We start from the raw sequence: 27,696 nt of genomic DNA, 5'->3' as shown, positions 1-27,696 counted from the left end.
CAACAATAGAGTTGATCAGGCTCAATCGGTTTTGCCTCTTTTTGTGTATTCATATTGGTAGTCTTATTGGCAGAGCTATCATTGGCTGCTGCGACGCGCGCTTTACTTCTAGTCGTTATACATATTTTAGCTTTTTCTTTTACATGACATATAGTTTCTTCGTCTTCATCCGAATTATTCAATTTTCGGCTGGACATCTTGTCTTCGGTTGTAGGTATCAAATTCCTTAAAATGTTACTGTCTATTCTAATTCTAGACAGGGCATCAGCATTAATGTTAATTTTTCCTTTTTTATATATTATTTCAAAATCATAATCTGATAAATCGAACCGAATCCTTGTCATTTTTGAAGAAGGGTTCTTGTGGACAAATAATGAAATCAAGGGTCTGTGGTCAGTAACAACGTAAAAGTGTTTGCCATACCCGTATGGTCTGAAATAGTTTATTGCCCAATGTATTGCAAGTAGTTCCTTTTCAATGACTGGTTTATTTAAGTCATATTTTTATAAGGCTTTGCTTGCATAGCAAATTGGCAAATCTGAACCTATGTTGCCTTGAGAAAGAACTGCACCAAGTGCATAGTCAGAAGCATCCGTTGTTATTATGAATGGTTTATTGAAATCTGGGTAAAGAAAGAACTGCACCAAGTGCATAGTCAGAAGCATCCGTTGTTATTATGAATGGTTTATTGAAATCTGGGTAAAGAAAGAACTGCACCAAGTGCATAGTCAGAAGCATCCGTTGTTATTATGAATGGTTTATTGAAATCTGGGTATTTTAATATTGGTGGACTCATCAAAATTGATTTGAGATTTTCGAATGCTATATCGCATTCAGCCTTCCAAATAAATTTTTGATTCTTTTTTAACAACGTATTCAGGGGTTTTGCTATTGACGCAAAATCTTTGATAAAACGTCTGTAATAATTACAGAAAGCAATATATCTCCTAACTTCATCTACAGTCGTAGGTTTAGGATAATCTTGAATGACTTTGTATTTGGCTGGATCTGTTTTAACGCCATGTTCAGTGATTAAATGACCTAAATATGTAACTTCGTGTTTCAGAAAGTTCCATTTTTCAGGATTTAGTTTTAAATTGTAATCACTTAATTTCTTGAAAACTTTTTCTAGATTGTTATTGTGATGTTTTAGTCTGTTGCCGAAAACAATAATATCATCGACATACAAAAATGCTTCATTTTCAAGGCCTGTTAACGCTAGCGTTAGCATGCGTTGAAAACTATTCGAACTTATTTTAAGACCAAAAGGTAGTCTTTTAAGTTCGTAGTGACCATTGACGGTCGAAAATGCGGTCTTTTGCATTGATACTTTATCTATTGGAATTTGGTGGAATGAGCTGGTCATATCCAAAGTTGAAAAATATCTTGCTTTTCCAAGACGTCTTCTAGACGTGTCAGAGGGAATTTGTCATTCACAATTTTGATGTTAAGTTTCCTATAATCAATTACGAGTCTCCATTTCTTTTCATCATCTGACGATTTCTTCGGTACCAGTAAAATTGGTGAATTGTAGGGACTCTTGGAGGGTTGTATGATATCATCATCAAGTAATTTTTGAACTTGTGATTTAATAACATCATTATGACTTTGAGGTAATCTGTAATTTTTTATGTATGTTGGAACATCGTCTGCAGTAGAAATATGTTCTGTGTCGAAATTGCGGCAGGATATTTGTTCTCCTTCCATTAAAAATATGTGTTGGTATTTAGTTATCAATGATACCAGTGTCTCATCATCACATTTCTTGTATTGGGTTCCTAACTGTAATTTGTTTAAAAGGTTTTGTAAACGCAGTTTGTCAAATTTATTACAAGAGTTTTTATTAATTTTGTAATAATTGTTTAGTGGGCGGGTTTCAAATTTTAGTATATTAAGGGTATTAAGGGTACACATGTTCTATTTGAGTTGTAGTTTAAATTGAATTTGTTTCTAATTATTGACACATCTGCTCCTGTGTCGATTAATAATTTAATGTAAGTGTTAATGTTGTTACATTGAACTTCTATATAGTTAGATACGTTAGGGTTAAATGAGTAGATATTTTTATTCAATTTACCAGAGGTGAATTCTATTGGTTTCCCTCTGGTGGGTTGTAGTTTTCCTGTGCTGATGTTAAACGAATTCTCCTTTCGTTCCCAACATTGTTTCTGTTGCTGTTTCTATTGGAGTTATATGTTTGTCTTTGGTTATAGGTGTTGTTCTGGTTATTTTGGCCATTATATCGGTTTCTGTTATTATTGTTATATCGTTGATTTCTTTGACCTGCACTGTTATTATTATTGTATTGATTTCTATTATTTGAATTACTATATTTATTGTTATTTTGGTTTCTTTGACCACTGTTACTATATTGATTTCTGTTATTTGGGCGAAAATTATTGTTATTTTGCCGATTAATATTTCTATTTTTATAATGAGTATTACCTCGGTAATACAAAAATTCCGTAAAAATCAAACTTTCAGCGACTTCTCTCGCTTCTTGGAAAGTTTTTGGTTGTGCCATTTGTACTGCTTGCAAGTACGTTGGATTTAGAACTTTTTTATACGCCAGTAATGCGTTCTCATCATTTGTGGCTAACATCCCCTCTGCTTGTGGAGAAGTTGCGCTGTAATTTCTCTTTAATAAGGATGACGTATTCAGATCTGATAATAGCTTGGCCATTTTATCACTGTATTCTGTGATTGGTTGGTTGTGGCCTTGCCTGGTTTCGTTAATTTTTTGTAAGACCATTGGTACTGTGTCTTTAGGAATGTAAGTTGACTTGAGTTTTTCTACCAACTGATCCAAGGAATCTGGAAAACCTATTGGAGAAACTCGTATCTTTACATTATGGTTTAGTTTACAATCTACAATGTGCTCTTAAAATTCCTGTTTGTCTCCATCTCTAATCTTTTGGTCGTAGAATTGTAATCTCCTTAAAAAAGAATTTAATTCTTCTTGTTTTCCCGTGAATATGGGCAGTAGCTTTTCTACGTGTTGGCAACTCTGCCAAGATGAGCATTACATGAAAAATATATGTACACAAAAAAAAAATGAATCCACAAGAATTCAAGTTATTTTTCCAAGAAATGCAAAACCAACGTGCGAAAGACACGGAAGCAATGCGTGAACTTTTCAAGGAGTGTTTGCAAATGAAAATGCATACTGAAGCAGTTCCGAAAACAGAAAATCCGGAGCAAACAATGGAGATTTTAGCATCGAGTCTAACGGAATTTGTTTATGATCCAGAAAATAACTTAACATTTGAAACGTGGTATACGAGGTATGAAGATTTGTTCTTAGTAGATGGTAGCAAACTTGATGACGCAGCGAAGGTCAGGCTTCTATTAAGGAAACTCAGTACAACTGTGCATAATAAATATATGGACTTTATTTTGCCTAAGCATCCACGTGAATATAATTTCACTACAACAGTGGAGAAATTAAAACAACTGTTTGGACTCCAAAAGTCACAATTCAGCTTACGCTATAGCTGCTTACAGTTAACCAAATCACCAGATACCGACTATACTACGTACGCAGCCGAGGTTAATAAACAATGTGAAAATTTTAAATTAAATAGCCTGTCACTGGACCAGTTCAAATGTTTAATGTTCGTATTGGGGCTGAAATCGGAAGCAGACTTCGAAATAAGAACCCGAATATTGACCAAACTGGACACAGAAGCTGATACCATCAACTTGGAAAAACTTACAAACGAGTGTCAGCGTATTATTAATTTAAAATCCGACACAGCGCTGGTAGAAAATAAATCACGCGAAAATCAGGTGAATCGAGTACAAGCAAATAAGCTTAAGAACAATCACAAACCGAAAACACCATGCTGGTTTTGTGGAGCAATGCATTATGTGCGTGACTGCCCATACAAAAATTATAAATGCGAAGACTGTCACAACATAGGCCATAAAAAAGGTTCTTGCAAAGCGAAAAATTTATCAAAATCAAAATGCAATAGCAACAACAAAAATAATAGCAATGGTAAAGCAAAAACATTTTCACAGCCACGATCCAACAGTATATACACAACGAACAGCATCACAGCTTCACAGCGTAAATATGTCCACGTTAAAATCAACAATGTGCGAATCAAATTGCAATTTGATACTGCATCGGACATAACTATCATTTCAAAATTTAATTTCGACAAATTAAATATTTTAAATACAATGGAAGTACAACCAGAATCTGCTAAAAGTGCAACTGGAAACTTACCATTGTACGCAAAATTTACATGTGATGTGCAGTTAAAAGACACAATTAGAACACTTACGTACTTCGTTACAACGATCGATTTGAACGTATTCGGATTGGACTGGATAACTGCTTTTCAACTTAGCGATATGACGCTTAATGCTATTTGCAGCCAAATTTCAACAACAAAACAGGCAAGTAATGTTTCAATAAAGTCGTCAAATTGCAAATTTCTTCCGGAAAAATTATTTCCAGAACTTTTCGATAATGCTATGGGTCTTTGTAATAAAACTAAGGCACATTTAATTATTAAACCAAACTGTCAACCTGTTTTTCGACCTAAGCGCCCGGTAGCATACGCAGTTCAACATTTGGTTGAAGAAGAAATCAAGCGACTTCAAGATCTCGACATTATTGCACCCATCAATTACTCTGACTGGGCCGCACCAATCGTAGTTATCAAAAAGCCAAATGGTAGCATTCGTATTTGCGCTGATTTCTCAACTGGTCTTAACGACGCGCTTGAATCTTACAAGTATCCACTACCGCTTCCAGAGGATATTTTTGCAAAAATTAGCAATGCAACAGTATTTAGTCATATAGACCTTTCGGACGCTTTTCTCCAAATCGAAGTTGATAGCAAATCGCAAGAACTTCTCACAATAAACACGCATCTAGGTTTATTCAAATACAAGCGTATGGTTTTTGGCGTAAAAACTTTTCCGGCAATTTTCCAACAAATTATGGATAAAATGCTTGCGGGCTTACATTGCGCAGCTGCTTACATTGACGATATCTTTGTCTCAGGTAGAAACCAACAAGAGCATGACAACAACTTACATGAAGTTCTACAACGTATTTATCAATACGGGTTTAAACTCAAGATCGCAAAATGCAATTTTTCAGTTCCTGAAATTGCTTACTTGGGATATATTGTCAGTAAAGACGGCATTCGCCCAGATCCAAAAAACATTGAAGCAATCAAGACAATGCCTGCGCCAACCAATCAATCCGAACTTAGATCACTCTTAGGTGCTATCAATTTTTATGGAAAATTCATAAATCACATGCGCAAATACCGAGGACCATTAGACGAACTACTTCAAAACAACAAGCAGTGGCAATGGACGGAACTTCATCAACGCTGTTTGGATGGTTTCAAGCAAATTTTGTCATCAGAGTTATTATTAGCGCATTACGATCCACTGAAAAACATAGTAGTCGCTGCAGATGCATCTAACTATGGGCTCGGATCAAGACAATGCCTGCGCCAACCAATCAATCCGAACTTAGATCACTCTTAGGTGCTATCAATTTTTATGGAAAATTCATAAATCACATGCGCAAATACCGAGGACCATTAGACGAACTACTTCAAAACAACAAGCAGTGGCAATGGACGGAACTTCATCAACGCTGTTTGGATGGTTTCAAGCAAATTTTGTCATCAGAGTTATTATTAGCGCATTACGATCCACTGAAAAACATAGTAGTCGCTGCAGATGCATCTAACTATGGGCTCGGAGCTTGCATTTTTCATGAAGCTGACGACGGTTCAATGAAAGTAATATGTCATGCGTCCAGATCACTAACGCCCACAGAAAAACAATATAGCCAAATAGAAAAAGAAGCTCTTGCGCTTATTTTCGCGGTTACGAAATTTCACAAAATGGTTTTTGGGAGAAGATTCAAACTTCAAACAGATCATAAGCCTCTTCTAGCTATATTTGGTGATAAAACGGGAATTAAGGTGCATCAAGCAAATAGACTTCAACGTTGGGCAATTAAACTGATTGCATACGACTTCGAATTAAAGTTTATTTCAACTAACAGTTTTGGGTATGCAGACGTTTTATCACGACTCATACATAACACAATCAATCCTTCAGAAGACTATGTCATCGCTGCAGTAGAGTTTGAAATTGAAAGTAAACAAATTTTACATAACTCACTTGATAAGCTGCCGCTTACCAGCAAAATAATTACTTACGAAACAGCTAAGGACAAGGTTTTAGCTAAAATTCTCGAATATGTAACGGAAGGATGGCCATCAAACTGCAACAACAGTGAGTTAAAAGCTTACTTTAACCGAAAAAACGACATATGTATAGTTGACGGATGTTTAATGTTCGGACAACGCATTATTATACCTCAAATTTTCCGAAAGCGCATTCTTAAAGAAATTCACCGAGGTCATCAAGGCATAGGTCGTACTAAAGCCATCGCGCGGTACTACGTTTATTGGTCAAATATCGATCACGATATTGAAGCAATGGTGAAAAGTTGTTCAAATTGTGCCGCAGCAGCTAAAATGCCCACAAAAACAACTTTACATCCTTGGCCAAAACCTTCTGATTCTTGGGAACGGCTCCATATTGATTATGCAGGACCAATAGATTCATACTACTATTTGGTCGTAATCGATGCGTTTTCAAAATGGCCAGAAATTATACAAACAAAATCTATAACAGCAACTCAAACAATTTCCAGCTTGAAAGAAATTTTCGCTAGATTTGGGTTACCGAAGACAATAGTTTCAGACAATGGTACTCAATTTGTGAGTCACCAATTTCAACAGTTTTTAGCGGAAAACGGCATTAGTCATATACGAAGCAGTCCGTATTATCCCATGTCAAATGGACAAGCCGAAAGGTTTGTGGATACTTTAAAGCGAGCACTCAAAAAGTTAAATGGGAAGGGGGTAACTGCTGAAAATCTTCAAACATTTCTACAAGTTTACCGATCAACTCCGAATAAGCAAAATGAGGACAGTAAATCGCCAGCTGAAGTTTTACTAAAAAGAAATATCCGTATTAAACTTGACTTGATTAAACCAACGCTGGTGTCTTTACCAGACCCAAATGCCAAGTTTAAAAACAAGTGCGATACACAACTCAAAATGAAAGCGCAATTTGACAAAAGGCACGGTACAAAGCCAAAGTTTTACGAAAAACAAGAGCTCGTTTATGTCAATATATTTAAAAACAAACACTTTGAATGGACAAAAGGAAAAATAATCGAACGCATAGGTAACGTCATTTATAATGTTCGCTTACAAAATGGCAAACTTATTCGTGCACATGCCAACCAAATTCGTGACCGTAAAGATCAAGAAAATGAGTTATCTTTAGAAATATGTACTTCCGAAGATATCGCCAACGAAAAGTGTTTAGTTGATGCATTTGGCCTCTACGAAACAACACCTCTCAAACTGAGAAGCACAATGAGGCAGTTGTTCCGTATACCCGACCAAGGCGTACTAGACATCCTATTGACCGTTATAGACCCTAGAATCACCGCATTGGAGATTTAATCTCAAAAGGGGAGGTGTTGGCAACTCTGCCAAGATGACAGTTGACAGATAAAGTAGAATTAACATTTTAATTCTGTCAGTTATTTTGAACTTGTGAAATAATAATAACTTGGAGTTTTTTGAATAATAAATATCTAAATTATACAGATATAACACTACGCTTTCAATTACTGCGTCGTATGTCGCCATTCTACTTGTTATATTTGTACTGTTGTTAATGTCGCTTAGTATGTGATTACTTTGGTTTGTAGTTTGCGTATTTTGCTCAGGTGTTGCCATAGTTAAAAGATACTTTCTTGCCTGTATATATTTTTCTAGGAAGACCTCTTTTAAGACGGAAACCTCTTCTAAATTTTTTGTTATATAAATTGACTCGACAAGAGTTTTTAGATAGTCTAATCTATCTAATTTGGTGGCTACAGTGGGTTTTGTATACCCTCTAATACTAGTCTTTTTAGCGTTTCTTAGAATATTCTGAGCCTCACTTATATACGCGGCAATTGCTTCCATAAATCAAGCAGAGAAGAGAAAAAAAAAATCAGTAAGACGATGGTAAGAGTGGTATATATTTAAAGGAATAACAATTGGTTATGAAACAAAATTCGCTTTAATTTATTTAGTTTATAAGTTCAGTATTTTTACATAGTGTTAATATGTATTTATTGAAGAGAGAAAAAAAAAAAATTTTATATATATATTTTAAAAAAAATTATATACTTTACATAGTACAAATTACAAATTCAAATTTTTTTTTTTGTATAATATTATTGAATTATATTGATCTTCAATTTGTTATATATTTATTATATATTAATATTTTTTTTTTTTTACATAACACAATATAGTAATAATGTTGATAAAGAAATAATATAATAGTAATAGTTAATAGTTATTAATATTTATACATTGTTTAAATTTAAAGAAGTATGTATATGTTTGTGTACATATTTTTTTATGTAATTATTTATTTTATAGGCAATGTAAAATATTATAAATACAATAATTAAGGTTATTATCACTACCTCTATATTTCCATTTGTGGGGTTTGTTGCACGATTCAGCATATTATTGGTAATTTCTGTCTTCTGTTGGAGGTTCCGCACTTTAAATGTTCTGTCTATAGATGTAATTTTCTATTTTTTTTTTTTGTTTTATAGATTATGATTTTTGTCGTATTGTGTTGCTTCACAATATTATAGTTTAGTCAAATTTTCATGTAATTGTGTTTTTATTTAGTGAATATTTATATTTACATTGTTTTACTTCACAATATCTATAAGTATATTTCAATTTACAATAATAATCAATTTTAGTTTAACTTTTCACTGTATACTTTTATTTAGTTCAGTACATTTTAATTTTATGTTATTTTTAAATTTTTGTTTATGACTTCACAATATACTTTACATTTAGTTCAGTATATCTTAATTTTATATTACTTTTAAATTTTAGTTCATCACTTCACAATATACTTTTCATTTAGTTCAGTACATTTCAATTTTATATTACTTTTAAAATTTAGTTTATCACTTCACAATATACTTTTCATTTAGTTCAGTACATTTTAATTTTATATTACTTTTAAATTTTAGTTTATCACTTCACAATATACTTTTCATTTAGTTCAGTACATTTTACTTTTATTTTAGAAATTCAAACTAGATAGATGTTCTGGTCCTTGCCAGATTGGCAGGATCGCCATGTAATAGTTTTAATGTTTACTTTTGTAATCGTATTATTTAAAAATCAAAGACATGTCGTTTTGAGTGTTCATTAGAGACTGATTTTATTAAATTTTTATTCTTAACTCTAACATAATTTCTTACAACTAACTTCCAATAGAATCTTATGTATCGATTCTATTGGTTGATACTTAAATTTACTTACGTCTAATTGGTTAACCCAAATTAAACGTATATAATGTTTTTATAGAAATAGCTTATATATATTTATTATTTAAATGGTCTTCTATTTCACAGTGGCACACATCTGGTAACCAACTGTATTGAGGGCAAATCATATTGCATGCATTATCGCTTGCAATATGATCTGTGAAATACTTAACACAAATTCATGTGTTGAGCATGCCACTATCCAAATTGTCAAATGCATATTGAAATAATTAAATATGCATACAAATATTTTGTCATAAAGAAATGACAAAATAGACGAGTCAAATTTCTGACTCATAAATTATTTTATATTTGACAATTAGGGTTTTTCGGTCATGCTTGATATTTGAGAGTTTTGGGTTGGCGTGACACATTAAATACCGCACACAACGTATTGTGTGTGGTCGTGGTTAATATGCCACTACAACATACTGCCTTTCAGCACAAACAATACTGTTCCGCCGTTTTCTTGGACGTAGCCCAAACTTTTAATAAGGTTTGGCACGAAGGTCTAATGTATAAAATAAAACATTATCTTCCTGAAAATATGCATAAGCTGTTGTTTTCATATATATCTTCCAGAAAATTTAGATTGAAATACAATACCTTTATTTCAAGAGAAGTCGACATAATCTACACAGCTGATCTCTCACTACTCTCAAATCACATACTTGCTACTTCCGCGGATGACACTGCAATTCTTAGTTCTAACAGTGACCACATAAGGGCGTCCCAAAGTCTCTCGACTCACTTAAGTCTATTGTAAAGTAAACGAAACGAAAAGTGTGCATGTCACGTTTACTCTGCGAAAAGAAACGTGCCCCCCTGTTAAGTTAAATAACATCATTATACCCCAGTCACATGATGTAAAATATCTTGGCATTCATCTTGATAGACTGCTGACTTGGACTAAACACATTGAAAGCAAAAAATCTCAAATTAAATTGAAATCACAGCAGCTCCATTGGCTTATTAATAAAAACTCTAAGCTAACTCTGGAAAATGAAGTCCTGGTATACAATTCAATCTTAAAACCTATCTGGTCCTATGGTATAGAACTCTGGACTACAGCATGTGCTTCTAATATCGAAAAAATACAGAGTTCAAAACAAATTACTTAGACAAATAACCGGTGCTTCGTGGTATCTCAAAAATGTACATATCCACAACGATCTTGGAATCCCAACTGTTACAGACGTCATTAAAACATGCGGCCAAAAATATAAAGTGAAACTTCACCAGCATAGTAATCCAATGGAGCAACACCTACTTTCTGATACCACAATATCTAGACTTAAGCGAAAAAGCTTCATACCACCTTAACGTAATTTTACTAAAAATGTTACTATAAATTTTGATAATAATAATCCATTTCATTTTATTATAAAGTTTAAATTCCTTTTTTGCACCTGCTAATTGCATTATGTTTAGTTTTTAAGATTTTTTTTTTTTTTTTGTAAAGCATACATGTTGAGAATGCTTTTATCCTCAATTTTCTATAGATGTGTATTTGTATACCGGAATTCCACCAAGCACATGTAACTTGTTGGACGGTATATTTGTATTTTTTATATTCGTAAATATACTACCGAGCACATAAACCCGTTAATATTTTAATGAAAAGAAAGGTGAGTTGTATTCATGTTTGTATCATTGAATCACTTTATTAAAGAATTGATTTATCTATATATACATTTTTCTTACTTATAATTACTTACTAAAACTTATCACGTGCAATAATTTTACTGACCTATAATAATTAATATCAAGCAAAAAATAATGACACATAAAATATTCAGCAAAACAATAAATAATTAATAGCAAGCAAAATACTACTTATAATGACACATAAAATATTCAGCAAAACAACAAATAATAAATTACTTAAAATGTATTCTAGACCTAATTATAAAATAAACACTAATCAGCAAAAATATAACTTATTATTGTGTTACAATTACGTTAAATGCATTTTAACATTGGTCAGCAAAAGACAAAATAAATTATTAATGTAATACTTAACAATACATTTATTTATTGCATCTTCTCTTAAAATGAGACTAACAATAAGTTGTAAAATCTTATAACTAATTACATAATGTTACAAATTTTTATTTTAACTATACATTGTATAAAATAAAATAAAATAAGTAAACCTTATATCACGAACCTCACTTAGATTAATGGGTTAAATTTCATTGGAGTGAATGTTAGGTGGTTAGAAAGTGGTTCGACTTTAACAGATTACTAAAAAGAAAGGTGCGGTTTTTACTTCAAGCTGTTGAATATTAATTAACGGCTGGACGGTCAGCTCTTTTTAGGCTGGAAGTAATGGATAGAAGTGCGAGATTTCTTGCTAAGTGATTAACATGCTCTGTTAGCCTTTTATTGTATTTTTTTCTTATATTGTCAAATTCAGCTTTAACTAGCTTTAATTTCAGCTTCGATTTGTAGATCTCGGTGTATACTTTCATTCCTAATATACCATGGGGCACCAGTGATCATTCTTAGTATTTTTGACTGAGCTCTTTGTATAATTTCAATATTTGAAGCACTAGCATTGCCAAATAGCTGGATACCATAAGTCCATATTGGTTTTATGATGCTGTTATACAAGAGCAAGTTTTTAAGATTTGATTACATAATTGTCAATTTCTAATCAGAAAGACACAATTAAAAATAAAATAATATAAATAAAAAAAAAAACATTCCAAATCAAACACATCAATGCACAGCACACAAGGTCAGATTTATCTAGAGCAACATCCTCAATATCCTCAATCCAAGGAAAGGATTCATGCCCAAGCACATGAAGTACAATATCAGCAAGATCTGCAACGCAAAGAAAGTCTGCAAGTTGTTAATCGGATTTACAATACGCAAGATCAAGAAAAATTACAATTGCAAGTACAAGACATAGAACAATAACGAGATCCACAATTGCGCTTAGAACAACCGATTATACTCTCGACTAAATTAGTGACAACCTCATCACTTCCCGTACCTCCAGGACAAACGCTAGCAGAGACTTCAAAAATACTACGTTCGCAAAAACAAGATGATCCAGCGCAACAAGGACAAGAATATGATTTGGTTATGGAAACCATTACCATAAACTATAAAAAAAGCAAAAAGCTAAGTTTGGTTAAAAAGTTGGTGAAATTAGCGAACATCAATATTCCCATACTTAACGGCAATATTTCTGAATTAATATGAAAAAGAAGTGCACGCAGGATTGGGATTCAATACGCGGACTGTATCATAATAACATACGTAGACTAATGCGTAAAATGGAAAACGAAGGATTGCTCGCATATGAACAAAGAAAAATGAAAGAGATTGAGCTACAAAGAGGCACCAGAAAAACCAACACAAGGTTAACTATTTAATTAAAGAAAATACGGTAATTTATTTGTGCAATTTACGAAACGAAAAATAAGAACCTGTGTGTTCACGATTATTCTTAACTTTATTTTAATATTAATGAAATATCAATTTAAAGCAGGATAACACAAAAATTACATTTTTTTTGTATATTTGACATTCTTTGTAGTTGGCCGGATGATTTCCCTCACATAAAACACATTTGACATCATTGGATCTGCTTTCCCTTTCGCAATTTACAGAAGCATGGTTTCCAACGCACTTGATACATTTGGGTTTGCGGTGACAGTATCCTTTTGTGTGCACATACTGCTGGCAGTTTGCACATTGAGGGATTTCACGTTTCGGGTGAGGTGGTTCAAATGTAACTGTAGTATTGTGATATAAAATTTATAGCTCCTAAATTTTACAACACAGAATATAATAAAACACTAACAAAATTGATAAAGCAAATATTAAAACCCACCACCAAATTTAATACAAAATAAAAACACCAGAACAATAATAAAAACTTGTAAACAACACACCGTTGTAGTTACAAGAACAAAACTACTGTATGCTTCGCATCTCGCGGATATAAAAGGCGAAGCAAATGCACAAGCAAGGCATTCAGCGAGGTATCGAGCTAGAGAACAAGTCGCTCCAACCATACGTGCTGAAACATCAAGAATCGAAATTTACATCTCGATTCCCATTTTTTTTTATATAATAGAAATACACATTTCTATTACAATAATTAATAATAACGAAATCAACATTTCGTTAATAGATTAATCGGTAAGGTGATAATTACACATGAATACTATCACCCATACCATCCACGACTGAAGAAATCAACATTTCTCTAGTAGCCCCGAAGAATAGAAATATACATTTCTATTATTTACTTGTTTACAAAGCAACGTTTCGCTAGTGGCCCGTAGAATAGAAATATATATTTCTATTATTTACTTGTTTACAAAGCAATATTTCGCTAGCAACCCCGTAGAATAGAAATATACATTCCTATTATTTACTTGTTTATAAAGCAACATTTCGCTTGCAGTCCCGTAGAATAGAAATATACATTTCTATTACTTATTGATAACGAAATTAACATTTCGTTAGTAGCAATAGAAATAGAGGAACTTAGATTCGAGTAATAAAACCTTTATCTACGTCATACGGTCTACCATAGCAAACTTTCGACTGCTCCTATCAAATAAATTTATTGTAGGACTGGACCTCGAATCTGGGAGCAACACCTCGGACAGAAAGGTTCGTTACAGTATACAATATATATATTTTTGCTCCAGAAGTGCATTTTTGAATTATTACATATGTATTGTATTATACAAAAAGAAATAAGCTTACTTGCGTCGTTGCTACGATCAATGTAGCATGTGTCGGTTGTAGCTGTTGATAACTTAAGGTTGTGGGACACCAATCTTTTTTTTTCTGTCTGCTATAGCGTTGCACATTTACTATGGGTTCAATGGAATCATACTGTATGTGTCAAGGGATACTGACAATGGCTCAATAATTCCTTCACAACAAATGCACCGATTCCCAATTGTGGCACTGGAGTATGGCAGAAACTAGATATACCCACTATCTAAAGAAAGAGTTCATCGCTTACACCCGAAACATATTGGTTTTACAAGTTGCAATGTGAATAGTTGCGACTCAGACATTTTTGCAACACTACCATAATCTTGTGCATTCGATTCGTATACAACTTCAGTAGTACCAAAATACTCTCTCACAATTAGACAAACGGAATTCAAAAAAGGAGAACAAAATTTTAAAATCGCATGTAATGTTTGTTGATATTTCACAATCGTCAATCATTTCATTGTCCGATTCACCAGCAACATTATCAGGTGGCAAACATTATTATTCAATAGGTAGCGGAATGCCACTTGGTACTAATGAGTCATCTTCGCTCCAATTGTCAATAATATTCAATAATTCCCGATTTCTTAGATATTTTAGGCATGAAATTATAATTTATTTACAGTAAAAAATTTACGAATGAACTTTTAGCATGAATAAATGTAAACCCTGTATAAAACAATCAAATTCAGACTAACTCACGCAGCAATCAAATTTCAAAATAGACTTATTACTAATATGCATAGTAAAAAACACAAGTTTAAGTTAATTAGAAGAGTTTGATATTTATTAGACAGATTAGTCTTATTTTATTTCAGTACCTAACGACTAAAATTCAGATTGTATTATTTTATCATTATAGCACTATGGGACCTAACGTGTGGTTCACCATACGCCTTTTTTTACCGGTGTCTGGTGGGATGTAACTGTTACTAAGGAGCCGGCAAAAATTACGAAAATTATATTTTGACTTTTGTGAACACATTTTATAACAAATAAATTAGTTATTAAGTTATTAAATTAATTTGTTTTTTTTTTAATTTTCATTTTATTTCGAACCAGGTAAACTCATAGACAGATGAAAACTGTTCGAAATATGTATTTTTATATTATTAAGATAAGCTAAGTAACAAAAATAAAAGACATTGATGGTTAATCATTTTCTGATAACGACGGGTTTGCCATGAATCAATGGTCAGGTCGAAAGGATGAACGCAGTGATCTGCAACATTTTGGAAAAACTTAGTTAAGATGAGCCAACAAAGTAAGTGGTACATGCATATCGATTCCGTACAGCACCTTATAAATTTAACGTAGTCCAAAAGTACGCATTGGGTGCTTTAATAGTGGATGTCAAGATGCACACAAAGGAAGATCTATATATTAAAGAAAAATCGAAGATGAATTATCAAAAAATTTGACAACCAACGTGATGAATTACGCCAAAAAGCGAAAGAAGGTACACATCAAATTCAAGCCGAAAACAAGAAGTCTTACGATCGAAGACGTAAACCAATGCGAAAGTACAAAGTTGGAGACTAAGTAGCCAAAAAGACGACTCACTTAGGCGGAGGTGTAAAACTCAGACCTAAGAATCTGGGGCCCTACTAGGTAAGTTGTATTGTACCAAAAAAAGGTTGCGTCATTAAGATGTGCACGGGCGAAGGTCTAGTAATAACGATGTTTAGCGTAGGTACCTGCCATTAAAACTGAAGACCACTGTGCTCTACAAACACATGTATCACGATACTGTGCCAATGAACGTCCCATTACAAATTCTAATGGATCTTTGCCGGCATCAATAACGTTATGTGTTGTGGGCATAATTTCACCTGTTGATTAGAACAGCCCAAGCTGTGGGCACCTTAACCCCATTTAAAATGAGATTAATCTCATTATATTTCAGTACCTAACGCTAAAATTCAGATTGAGCTACAAAGAGGCACCAGAAAAACCAACACAAGGTTAACTATTTAATTAAAGAAAATACGATAATTTATTTGTGCAATTTACGAAACGAAAAATAAGAACCAGTGTGTTCACGATTATTCTTAAATTTATTTTAATATTAATGAAATATCAATCAATAAAGCAGGATACCACAATAATTAGAATTTTAACAACAAAAGTCAACACACAGCATACACCACAGTATCTCGAACCAAAAACGCGCCAAGCTGTTATCACTTTTTAATCCGTTAGGTCAATTGTGTGTTTTCTTTGCATTATTCGAAAATTCGAACTCCGAACAAATTAGAGATCCCAGATGTGTATTCAAGTGCAGTAATTATTTATGTAGCTATTTAAGTTTTTCATACGATTCACATTGCTTGAATGTTCCGCTACATCACTTTCCTGCCAGTGATTAACTTATGTACAATGTCACGATTCGTTGAAGGTGACATATTTTCTCGGAATGCGTGTAAATCTTCCGCTCCGTCGTTAGTATTGGCATTTAATGAAATTATACCAGGGGGTTGTGTGTCTGTTGCATTCAATTTCAGTTTGTTGCTTGATATAAATGCTGCTTTTATGCGATCGATATTTACGCGTACTGGTTTCCCTTTTATTAATAGATCGTACGTTTTATCAGTCGGACTTGTAACCTTATATGGTCCATCATATGATGTTTTCAAAGGTGGTCGTAGCGCATCATCGCGCAAGAAAATATGAGTACGCTTCTCGAACTCGCGTTGTAGGAAAACTATATTTTGTGAATGTAGTGATATTGGCGTTGCACAAATTCTAATTTCCTCAAAAAAAAATTAGAATTTAATTTCTTTAATTTCCTAAAAAAAAAATCACATGACAGCTTTAAGACGCTATTGTATACAATTTCTGTGATTGTGGCGTCCAAATCTTCCTTGTGAGTGTACTTTAGGGCAAGGATGACAAGTGGTGTACTTTAGAGTTAGTCGTTTTTACACTTTAAGGCTGTTTTTAACGTGTGATGGAAGCGTTCAATCATGTCATTGCTTTGTGGATGAGGAGGACTTGATCGCAAATATCTTACGCCTAAAGTACGTGGCAGCTCATTGAAAAGTTGGGATTCAAATTGACGGCCTTGGTCAGTGATGATTTGCGATGGCACACCGAAGTGTGTTATCCAGCCATTAATTAGTGAAGTAGCAACTGTTGAAGCATAGATGTCTTCGATTGGAATTGCTGCCGGTCATCTACTAAATCGATCGATACAGGTTAAGCAGTATGTATATCCATTTATGGTACGTAGTGGTCCAATTAGGTCGATATGGATTGGTGCAAATTGCTGTTTTGTTGTGCCTGATGACTTTTGCACGTTTGCACGGAATGCATGTTCGTACCATTCGGGCGATGTCCTGCTTCATATTTGACCACACGTACCGCTTACTAATGAGTTTGATAGTGGCATTTTTGCCTTGATGCGAGAGGTAATGCACGGCATTGAAAATGTGTTGTCGAAATGATTAGGGGATGAATGGACCTACATTCTTTGTTGACATATTACAGGCAATGGATTCTTGTGCCTGAGATAGGTACGAGTTTGAGTTTCAGAGCAGCATTGCTGTTGGTCAAGAAATCGTTAGTCTCGTTGTCCGCTTTTTGACTTTGAGCCAATAATTCAAAATTTATTTATTCTTCTTTGCTGATCTTTTCGATACGAGATAGAAGGTCTACGACTATGTTATCCTTTCCTGAGATGTGACGCTTGTTAGCGACGTCAATCAATAAGTTAAAATTTTTGAGAAAGTAGGCACCCAGTATTGGCTTTGATATATCTTCGATGATGAAATACCAGGCGAAACTTTTCCTCAGCCTCCAGTTCAGTGGTAGAAGTTTACAAACGTATGTTTTAATGTGAGACCCATTTGCTGCAAAGAATATATTTCTTGTGGGCTTGGGTTTAGAATTAGGAATTACTGCAATTGGCAAAACCGAGAAATCTGCGCACGTATCCACTAGAAACTTGAGTTGAGTCTTCTTGTCTACAATGAACAGACGGCTTGACTTGAAACAACCACCTTCATCTACCGTCTCTGACAAAGCTGTATCCAGCTTTCCAATGCGTTGTATTTACAAGGTTTGGCACATTTGATTGCTTTAGCACCAAACCTGAAATGATAAAAACAGATGTGTTGCTTACTTACCAGATTTGTGGAATGCATGCGAACGTGTTGGACTGGATCACGATCTGGAGTTCGGAGTCGAGTTCTTCTGGTTGTATGCTGTCGCTGCATTACTTTTGTTATATCTTTGCCTAACTGCAAGACGACGTTTTTTAGAGATTGGATTTCTTTTATCAATGGTGACTGCGCTGATTGAGAAATTTTTAAGCCCTCTACTGCGGCTATGGAACCATAACTCCACATCTCCATCACTTTATCAGCTTGAAGTGTACATTTGTCAAAGTCACCATCAGCGATGGACACGACGGCTCGCACAGCAACGGGCAATCGATCTAGCCAAAATTGTTTCAATACGCCAACGTTCATGGCTCCTGCTGCAAAGTCGCGCATCGTGCGAAGTAACTGTGACGGCTTGTTGTCGTGAAGCTCAATTCCAGTATGAGTCTGCGTAGCCTCTTGTTCTCAGAATCGGCAAAATCTTGGATAAGACGGTTCTTTATTGCATCATACTTGTCTTGTGCTGGAGGTGATCCTATAATGTCCGCAACATTTCGTAGTTTAGAACCATCTAATGAGCCAATCACGTAGTCGTATTTAGTCTGGTCTTGGTTGATATGTGCGTTGCGAAAATGTGCCTCCATCTGCAAAAAGTATAAGTCTGGGTCCCGTTCGCTAAATACTGGCGGTTTAACACCAATGCGACAAATTTCTGCCGGTGCTGTACCTTGCTGTATGGTCGTGCCTCTCCATCACTCGTCATGTTTCAACTTGTCAAAGGTTCAAGTTCGGGGTAACCAAATGTTGTGTTTACGACTATTCTTAACTTTATTTAAATATTAATGAAATATCAATTTAAAGCAGGATATAACAAAAATTAGAATTTTAACAAAAGGGAACACACAGTATCTCGAACCAAAAATGCGCCAACTTTTTACTGTTATCACTTTTTAATCCGTCAGACCAATTGTATGTTTGCTTTGCATTATTCGAAAATTCGAACTCCGAACAAATTAGAGATGCCGGATGTGCAATTAAGTAAGCTTTTCATACGCTTCACATTGCTTGAATGTTTCTCTACAGACCTTTAAAATAGTAAATAGAAATTGAACAAAATAAATAAGTGAATAATAACAGACTTGACTGAAGCACATTTGCAAGTCAAAGTGTCCGAAAAAATTTTTAATCGTGAATACTCATGTTGGCTTTAATAGGTACACCAGAATGGTGTATACGTTAAAAACGATACCACAAATTTTGTCAAAAATTATAAGGGATTAAATCAAGTGCATTCAGATTTAAATGATCATCTAATCAGGGAAACAAACATAAAATAATGAAAAGAAAATCTAAAAGCAAATTTAGATAGACTATTAGAGGCAAATCTGAAAACTGATTATGAAAAATGCAAATTTTTTAAAAAGGAATTATCGTATGTAACGAAAAAAATTTAAAGAATTGAAAGCACACAAAATCGTTGTCGTTTCAGGCGTAAGTGACGGACTGCGATTTTTCTGTTAGTTTCGGCTCAGATGACTAGAAGACTCTTCTTCTCATTCAAGAATGACAGAAGTGCTAGGAACAAAATTTAATAAGTTGGCTGAATAAACCAAGTTTGGTTAAATTAACCAGTAGGCTGAATAAGCCTGCGTATTTCCACATTTCAAAATAAAACTACAAGTCCCCGAATCTATTAAATGCTCGTTCTTTCATATCGAATAGACCGGAGGTTTTTGGTGTAGCGTACCGGCATATTTACCGTTGATCTCTCTTGTTACATGTGGTGTTCTGTTCCATGGGCTAACGGTATTGAGGGAATTTCATTTCCATTATGTAAGAGAACAGCCTTTAACCTGACCTTAGAAGAATCAATGAACAAACGCCAATCATCATCGTTGTATTCAAAATTAAGAGTATCCATAACAGATAGAACATCATTGCAAAAAATAAGGTTGTTTTCTTGAGAAAAGAATAATTTAAATTCGTCATGGCGAGATCGATACATAGAAATTTTAGTTTTTGGATCCAACAATTTCCAACCCTTTAATCGTGATCCTAAGATTTCACTCTTCTTTTTGCACAACTTTAAATCGCGCACTAGATCGTTTAAATCGTCTTGCGTTATAAGATGAGGTCCATCAGATTTATTAATTCGTAATATTATTATTTATACATATTTATTAACCACGTTATTTATATACATATATTTACATCACGAAAATAATGTATACTATATATATCATATATAAATGAAATACCCAATCGCTTAACCCAATCTTTCATACACTTTTCAAAGGCCCGTGAAGGTATGGCTTTTAGTTCCTTCAGCGAATTCTATTTTACCGATTCATTCGACTCAAAACGCTTACCACGAAGGGGCAATTTAAGTTTCGGGAACAGGAAAAAGTCGCACGGATCCAGATCTGGCGAATATGGTGCCTGAGCGATGAGAGTGGTGCCGTGTTTAGTCAAAAAATCGCGTACAACAAGAATTTTCCATAGTAAAAATCGCTAAATGCACTTGAGGTAGTCTCACATTAACAGCTGCTGTAAACAAACTAATTGTCAGATGGCGCTGAAATTTGTATCATATGTCAAGAAAGGGTGTACCAACATAACAACAAAAAAAATTTTTGAAAAAGGTCTATTACTTAAAAAGTAGTTAACAAACAACAAAATCCGGATACTTTTTGAGCAGTAGGTAAATTACGACTTTATAGCAAAAATATACATTCAACTGTTTTGTTTTGAATCAGAACGAAAAACACGTCTAGGATCTCTTAACAACGTCTCTAGGATAAAATCTTTGTTGACCAGTGTAATTGATCTAAATCTTTGTTCGTAAATTTTTCTTCTAATATTTCTTGATATTTCATCTTATGCTTCTCAATTATACTTGCTAGAATAGAAGTTTTTTCTGCAATCTCTTTTCTATTACTAATTGTTTACTTGTCGTGTTTGTTATATATTCTTTCCCGTAAAGAATGTTTACATTTTTTTAATTTGAAATAAAATAATATACCAGATTTTAATAATACCAGATTTACCAGATTTAATATAATTTACTAATATTAGACAAAGAGAAATCTTGGAAAAAACGGTACACTCTCGAGAGTTTACAAACTAAAGAGAAAATCAACTTGACGATGAACATAAAAGAAGATAAGGAGAATATAAGCTCAAATTATATTGCCGTTCTATATTAAACAAATCGAAAGTGCGGGTAACTTGGAGAAGTAGCCAAAATATTTATAGAAACATTCTTTAATTTTTAATTTATATATGAAATTGTTAAATAAACAGTGATTAACTTAGACTATCGTAAACTCAAATTGTTGGTAACTATTATAATTAAATAATTCTAAAACTTTGACTAATTAATGAATTGATAACTATTGCTACTGTTTTATTAATATTATTGTTGTTATTTATTTGCGTAAAAGTTTAATTTCATATATCTTTTAGATACCCTTGAAGATGTTGAAAAAAAACCAACGAAACTTCGGGTGAAAAATGAAATAAATTAATTTTTTATTTGCATCCCAGTCACAAGACCGGACTAGCCTAATAATAATTATAATTGTTGTATGTTGATAAAGAAATGTAAACAGTGAGGGTTTAGTCGTTGAATATTTATTTATTAAATCTATGTTTGTACGCTAAATGTTTTATTTATTATATTGTGAATTTTGTATTCTAATTCATATTTATAAAAATTAAATAAAAATTCATTTTTTTTTATATAATTCAATTCTTGTTTTATTTTTACTTCAGACTTCTTTGCAAGTTTTTTCAGATAACTTTGTTGCTGCTTAACTCGGGTGACTTTCTGTGTCGTCCATATGATTGATGGTGTTGGGTACTGTGCTGATAGTCAGACACTGTTTTTGTTAACATTATGTTTGGTAGAAATTTAATATGAAAATTTCTATCTTTACACGTATTTAGGTTACATGATTGATAAAAATGGAATATTGATGTCAAGAGAAAAACTCAAAACAGTTTTAGATGCCTCAGCTACTACAAATAAATCAAAGCCACAATCGTATTTGGTGATGATTAATTAATACCATTCAGTACCTAATTTATCTGTGGAAGTATTATTACTTATTACTTATGATCTAACTAAAAACAATGTAACGTGGATATGGAATGAAAAACATCAAAATATATTAAAAAAATCAAAACAACTTATTGCGTTTTAACACATTATGATCTACTAAGACTGATAAAAATTTTGTGGGATATAAGTCCACACAGTCCGGGAGCCTTCCTTTCAAATGTTATTGACGGTGAAGAACATCCAGTTCAATTTGTTTCTAATACTTTATCACGGGTCGTGTTCTCTTAACTCTTCGAGTTTTCGTAAGTTCTTTAATTGGAAATTAATTAATTTCATTATTTTCGTATGCAAAAATTGTTGATTGATGCCTTCGGCAGAAAAGTTTTATTTTTTCGTTTATAGTTGTTATTCCAAGGCCTGGTGTTTTAAAGAATTGTGTGAATATCTCCATAGACATAGTTTGTCTCGGAGGATAGTATATCGCTGTGATTGTAATGGGACCATGCTCATCGAGTATCTGTATAGACGTGGCTTGAAAATATGGTGTTTTAAATTGCTCTATTCATTTCATTTTTAATAATGATAGTAGTTGCTCCATGTCCTGTTCCATTCCGATGAGGTGTATTGTAAATTGTATATCGTTGGAATCTTAAAAAGTGCTTGTTGCTGAAATGTGGTTCTGAGATGAGTGCTATATCCGCTGTATTATCGTTTAGGAAGCATCTGAGCTCTAAAGAATGTTGGTGTAGACGATTTGCATGTAACTTTTAGTGGATTATTAATCATATCTCAGTGTAACTTTGAGTTAGTGTAGTGAACAGGTTCATAATAGTACTTATTTGTTGCACAAGTTGTTTCATTAAGTCTTTGAGCTCGCTTATGTCTGATTTTTGCGGCTATTGTTGTTGATTCTGTGGTGTTGTTGCTTCTTTTTCATTTAGTTCTGTGTGAGTTTGAATATTTGTATCTTCATTGTGATATACATATGTATAGAATATTTACTGCAGTTTGATTTTGGGAACCTTGAGCTGCAGCTTGCTGCTCCTGATTTCCGCCACACAATTTGGCGACCTTTTATACCAAAGATGCAATACTAGCTTTTGTCTGAAAATATCACTTGTTTCCAGAACTCTGGAAGTTTATTAATGTATTTGTTTGCAAATTCAATGCATTTCAACGCATATTTTGTGTATTTACAAGTGAAATATACGGTTTCTTTCTAGCGACTCTTCCACGATATCCAGCTTTATATAATACTTTCCTAGCAGTCTCCGCACAAATACTTTTTTTAAATGATTGTGTTATATATTTCACAATTTTCGAAGAAGAAATGAAAGGGTTCATCTTTATCACATGGACTATTTTTCGCTCTTCTCGGACTGATAAAACTTTTGGACGCCCAGGACACGGTTAGATGTTAAAATTCCGATTTTTTTGAAGTTGTCCACTACGCGCTGGATTGATAAATGCGTTCTTCCAATAGTTTTATTTATTAAATTTAATAAATTAATAAACGAATATTATAAACGAATAAACAAAAGAAATTTATAATATATTGTGAATTTGTGTTTAACAATATTAATTATTGTTTTTCCTTCGGAATTCCAGTGTAAGTTGAAATTTAAATTGAAAACATTTTTTTTGATTGCGCTTTATATACCTGGCGTGTTTTTTAAAAACTATATTTATTATTTCTGTTTCAGTCTACAGTTCTCTTGCTGTTTCCAGTTTATTTACTGGAATATTTATTTATTATTTTAATAATAATTGTTATTATTTAATTATTTGTTTATATTTTAATTTAAGTTGTTAGTTATTATTTCTCAATTTCTCAAAATCAGGATACTCAAGGAGTTGAAATTAGTAAAAGGTAACATTACTAATTTTACTAAATAAAATAAAATTATTTATGAGAATCCCTTTTTTTTACAGAAAGTAACATTGACGTTATAGCAAAATTCCACACACTCATGAACATGATGGAAAAGAGAAGCGATACAGCAGTTTCTGATAACTGCTTTCCCATCAAGACGTTTGAAGAATTGGGGAATATGGACGCACTTTGTGCAACTAAAAGTGCTCAATATGTAAGTTATATTTCATACAATCAAAAACTAAATATACAAAACTTTTGATTATATTTTAATTGAATTACTTCGTTCGATTTATAAATTTTTTTCTTTTTGAAACCATTTAGGCTAAATTAATAAAATCCATTATTCAACCGGAGGGAATAAAAAAAAACTTACATCGAATCATCGATCGAACGTTAGTTTTGGAGTTAAATTATGATGAAATTGGCACCAAAAAAGCATTTAAGGAATTTAAATTCTTAAATGCTTCAATATTCGGTATAAAAAAATTGATGCATATATATAAATAAATAAATAAAACTAACAACTTATTTTTCTTTACAGAAGCCTTGCAAAAAGATGGCTATACAGAAAAGGAGTATATTTCGGATATACGAATAGCCATAAAGAATGTTAAAGGAATTCATTATAAACAGCAGTGCAACGACCGGAAGAAGCGCAGAGTGGAAGAAACCAGCAAATAATTTTTATTTATTTATTTAATATTTATAATAATAAAAAAAACAAAGAAAAAATACAAAAAAAAATTAAAATCTATAATTATAATATCAATAAATATTGTTTTTGTTAATTTTATTTATTTATATTAAAAAAAAATTAAAAAAAATTTAAAGCAAAAAAAATTATAATTTATAATATTGTAATTTTTATTTATTTATATTAAAGAAAAAATTAAAACAAAAAAAATTAATAATATTTATATTTAAAAAAAAATTTAAACCAAAAAAAATTATAATCTATTGTTTTTGTAATGTTTATTTATTTTTCTAATAAATTAAAACAAAAAAATATATTGTTTTTTTATTTTTTTTATAAAAATTTATTTTAGAATAAAAATATGTAAAATGCAAGAGCATTTAACATCCTTACAACCTACTGACTTCGTAAGCTACAAAAGAAGGTGACCACCTTCTTTGGAAGCAGGTCGTAAGGCAGAAAATGATCACCTCATATTTTGCGTGCACAAGCATCGCCCATGACGATTTAGTTTACTTTGTCATGCTTACAACATGCTTCCATCGTAAAGTGCATTTGGATTCGTAAACGAAATTTTACGAATGTCAATTCCGTATTTCGTGCCGCATACCTTTTGCACTTTACCAAGTCATGCATGATTTCGGCGGCCAACTGCTAATAAAAGTCATGGGAATTTGGAAAGGAACTCGTCATGATGACCGGCGAAAAGTAAGCATGATGTAAGGGAAGATAGCAGCATGACGGTCCCTACTGGGCATCTTCGTTTTCACGAAGCTAAGCAGAGCAAATCTGTTTGTAGATGAGTTGTTGCTGAGTCAGTAACTTAAGGCATTTTGTTGCTTTTCTTTTGTTTTTTGTCGTGTGCTTAAAATGTGTTTTTCTTTATTGAAGCTTTCCTGTGGGTGTTGAGTATTGGACACTGTAAACTGCATTCTGGTTGTTTGTGGCATTTTGATGTGTGTTGCTTGTTGCAGCTAAAGAAGATATTGTAGTTACAATTGTTTGAGAAGAGTTAATAGGAAAGTGTTTGCGGTTAACCTGCAACTGTTGAGGTAACAGCTTACTTGTTTTGTTCAATATCGGATTCTGTTTTAGAGTAGCAGTTACTTGTAATTAGTTATTTGCTTTTTGTCGTGTTATGACTTTTTTGGCTTTTGGGTTTTGTCGCGTTTGTAATGTTAGTTTTTTTGTATACGTATTTTCTTTGGTATCGGCGTTTTGCTGCACGCAAGTGTTATTTGATGTGGGAGTTTATTGGGACATCTATAACCAATTTAAATGACCCAATCGAGACATAAATAAATAAATAAAGATGCGTCAGATCAGGAGCCGTATCAGTTCATGCACCGAAAATGCGTTTGCAAATATATATTTTTAATTATTTATATATTCGTCATGATGAAAATATATTATATGAAAAGTTATACTTCATTTACATAGTGAGATTAAGAGAACGAGATTAATTTAATCTGCATTTTTAATCTCCACCGTTTACATTATACATTAGAGATTAATTTTGATGTTTCTCTTGTTGTGTTTTGTTTCGTGTGTTTGATGAAAGTTTCAGAAGTGGAAATAGTGTTTCGAGTAATAATTTTTCGAAAGAGGAAATTATTGCTTTCATTAAAAGCTCAAATTTAGGTTTGGCAGAGAAAAAAAATTGTTGCATAACTTAAAAAATAAAACGCCGTTTATTCTAAGAACGTAAAAAAATCTACGACATCAAGACTTGGGTATAGGATAGAGCACAGAGAAATAATCACCATTTCGAAGGAGATTTAAAATTAATCTTGACCAAAAGGAGATAAACTTTTGTATGGAAAATCTGAGATTAAACAACGAGGTTAGTACTTTAATTTCGATTTTTGCTTCCACCTACACAATGTAAACGCTGTATTAAACAGATTTAAGATATGTCTGGTTATGTTTAAGTGATGTAGTTACTCTATAGAGCACAGTTTTTACAGAATAAAACAAAATTTCGGAAAATAGTCAAAAGTTTGTTGATGTTATGATTTTATTTAATATTATTATTTAGCATAAGGGTGATCATTAACTGCGCAATTTTACAAAAACACAGTTTAGTTGTTCTGTCGTTTTGCAACACTTAATCCAAATTTATTTTGAGGTTTTGAGCTTAATTTGCTGTCTTTATCAGGTGTTTTCAAATATATTTGTTTAAGAGGCAAACAAACAAGTTCAAAAACAAAACCAAAATTTACTTATTTACAAAAAACAAATGAATACAATATTTTTTTTTATTTATTTAATAGTGGGAAACTATTATTTTTATAAACTTTATAAACATATTTTTGGAAGCCGGGTATAGATGCTGCAATTGAGGTGGTCGTCGGGACATGTGAAGCATATTGTATGAACCAAAAACCTGCAAAACAAATTTTTATCAACTGGGAAGTAACTAGTGCTCCGTCTAGTGCTCACAGAAGCGTTAAGATCTACTTTTGCAATTTTTTAACTTCCAAAATTCATCACTCAGTTCAAAGGCATTTATACAATTTTGCAACAACACTAATATTCAATATTTTAAAATCATCATCATGTCATCTACAATCAAATGAAAATACGGAGAGGGGAGTATAGGCTGTAAAAAGCACATTATGAATGTATCTGATGGATCATAAAATTAAACGTAAGTGTTGGGACTTCAAAATAAATAATTTTCTGCTGGATATCACTAACAAATATAATTTAGAAGTTTATACCAAAAACTCTGTTAGATAATATAAATCCAAAATTCAGAAATATTTTTGAAAAAAAGAAAAT

General features: G+C 32.7%; 3 protein-coding genes across 3 annotated transcripts; all 3 read left to right on the top strand.

Annotated features, from left to right (window-relative positions):
- Window positions 1-3,036: 3,036 nt before the first annotated feature.
- On the top strand, window positions 3,037-5,612 carry LOC119668570 (uncharacterized protein K02A2.6-like). Its single transcript, XM_038078121.1, has one exon. It carries the CDS (start codon window positions 3,055-3,057, stop codon window positions 5,515-5,517), a length of 2,463 nt encoding a protein of 820 aa, XP_037934049.1. The 5' UTR covers window positions 3,037-3,054; the 3' UTR covers window positions 5,518-5,612.
- LOC119666086 (uncharacterized protein K02A2.6-like) lies at window positions 5,553-7,526 on the top strand. Its single transcript, XM_038075361.1, has one exon. It carries the CDS (start codon window positions 5,553-5,555, stop codon window positions 7,524-7,526), a length of 1,974 nt encoding a protein of 657 aa, XP_037931289.1.
- Window positions 7,527-18,720: 11,194 nt separating this feature from the next.
- On the top strand, window positions 18,721-24,938 carry LOC119666085. The gene is made up of 5 exons (XM_038075360.1): window positions 18,721-18,866; window positions 24,184-24,212; window positions 24,275-24,429; window positions 24,540-24,693; window positions 24,760-24,938. Exons 1-5 carry the CDS (start codon window positions 18,721-18,723, stop codon window positions 24,897-24,899), a joined length of 624 nt encoding a protein of 207 aa, XP_037931288.1. The 3' UTR covers window positions 24,900-24,938.
- Window positions 24,939-27,696: the final 2,758 nt, after the last annotated feature.

This window comes from Teleopsis dalmanni, chromosome 1 (assembly GCF_002237135.1).
Source record: "Teleopsis dalmanni isolate 2A chromosome 1, ASM223713v2, whole genome shotgun sequence".
NCBI classification, from domain to species: Eukaryota; Metazoa; Arthropoda; class Insecta; order Diptera; family Diopsidae; genus Teleopsis; species Teleopsis dalmanni.
This window is presented reverse-complemented; position numbering and strand designations above follow the sequence as displayed.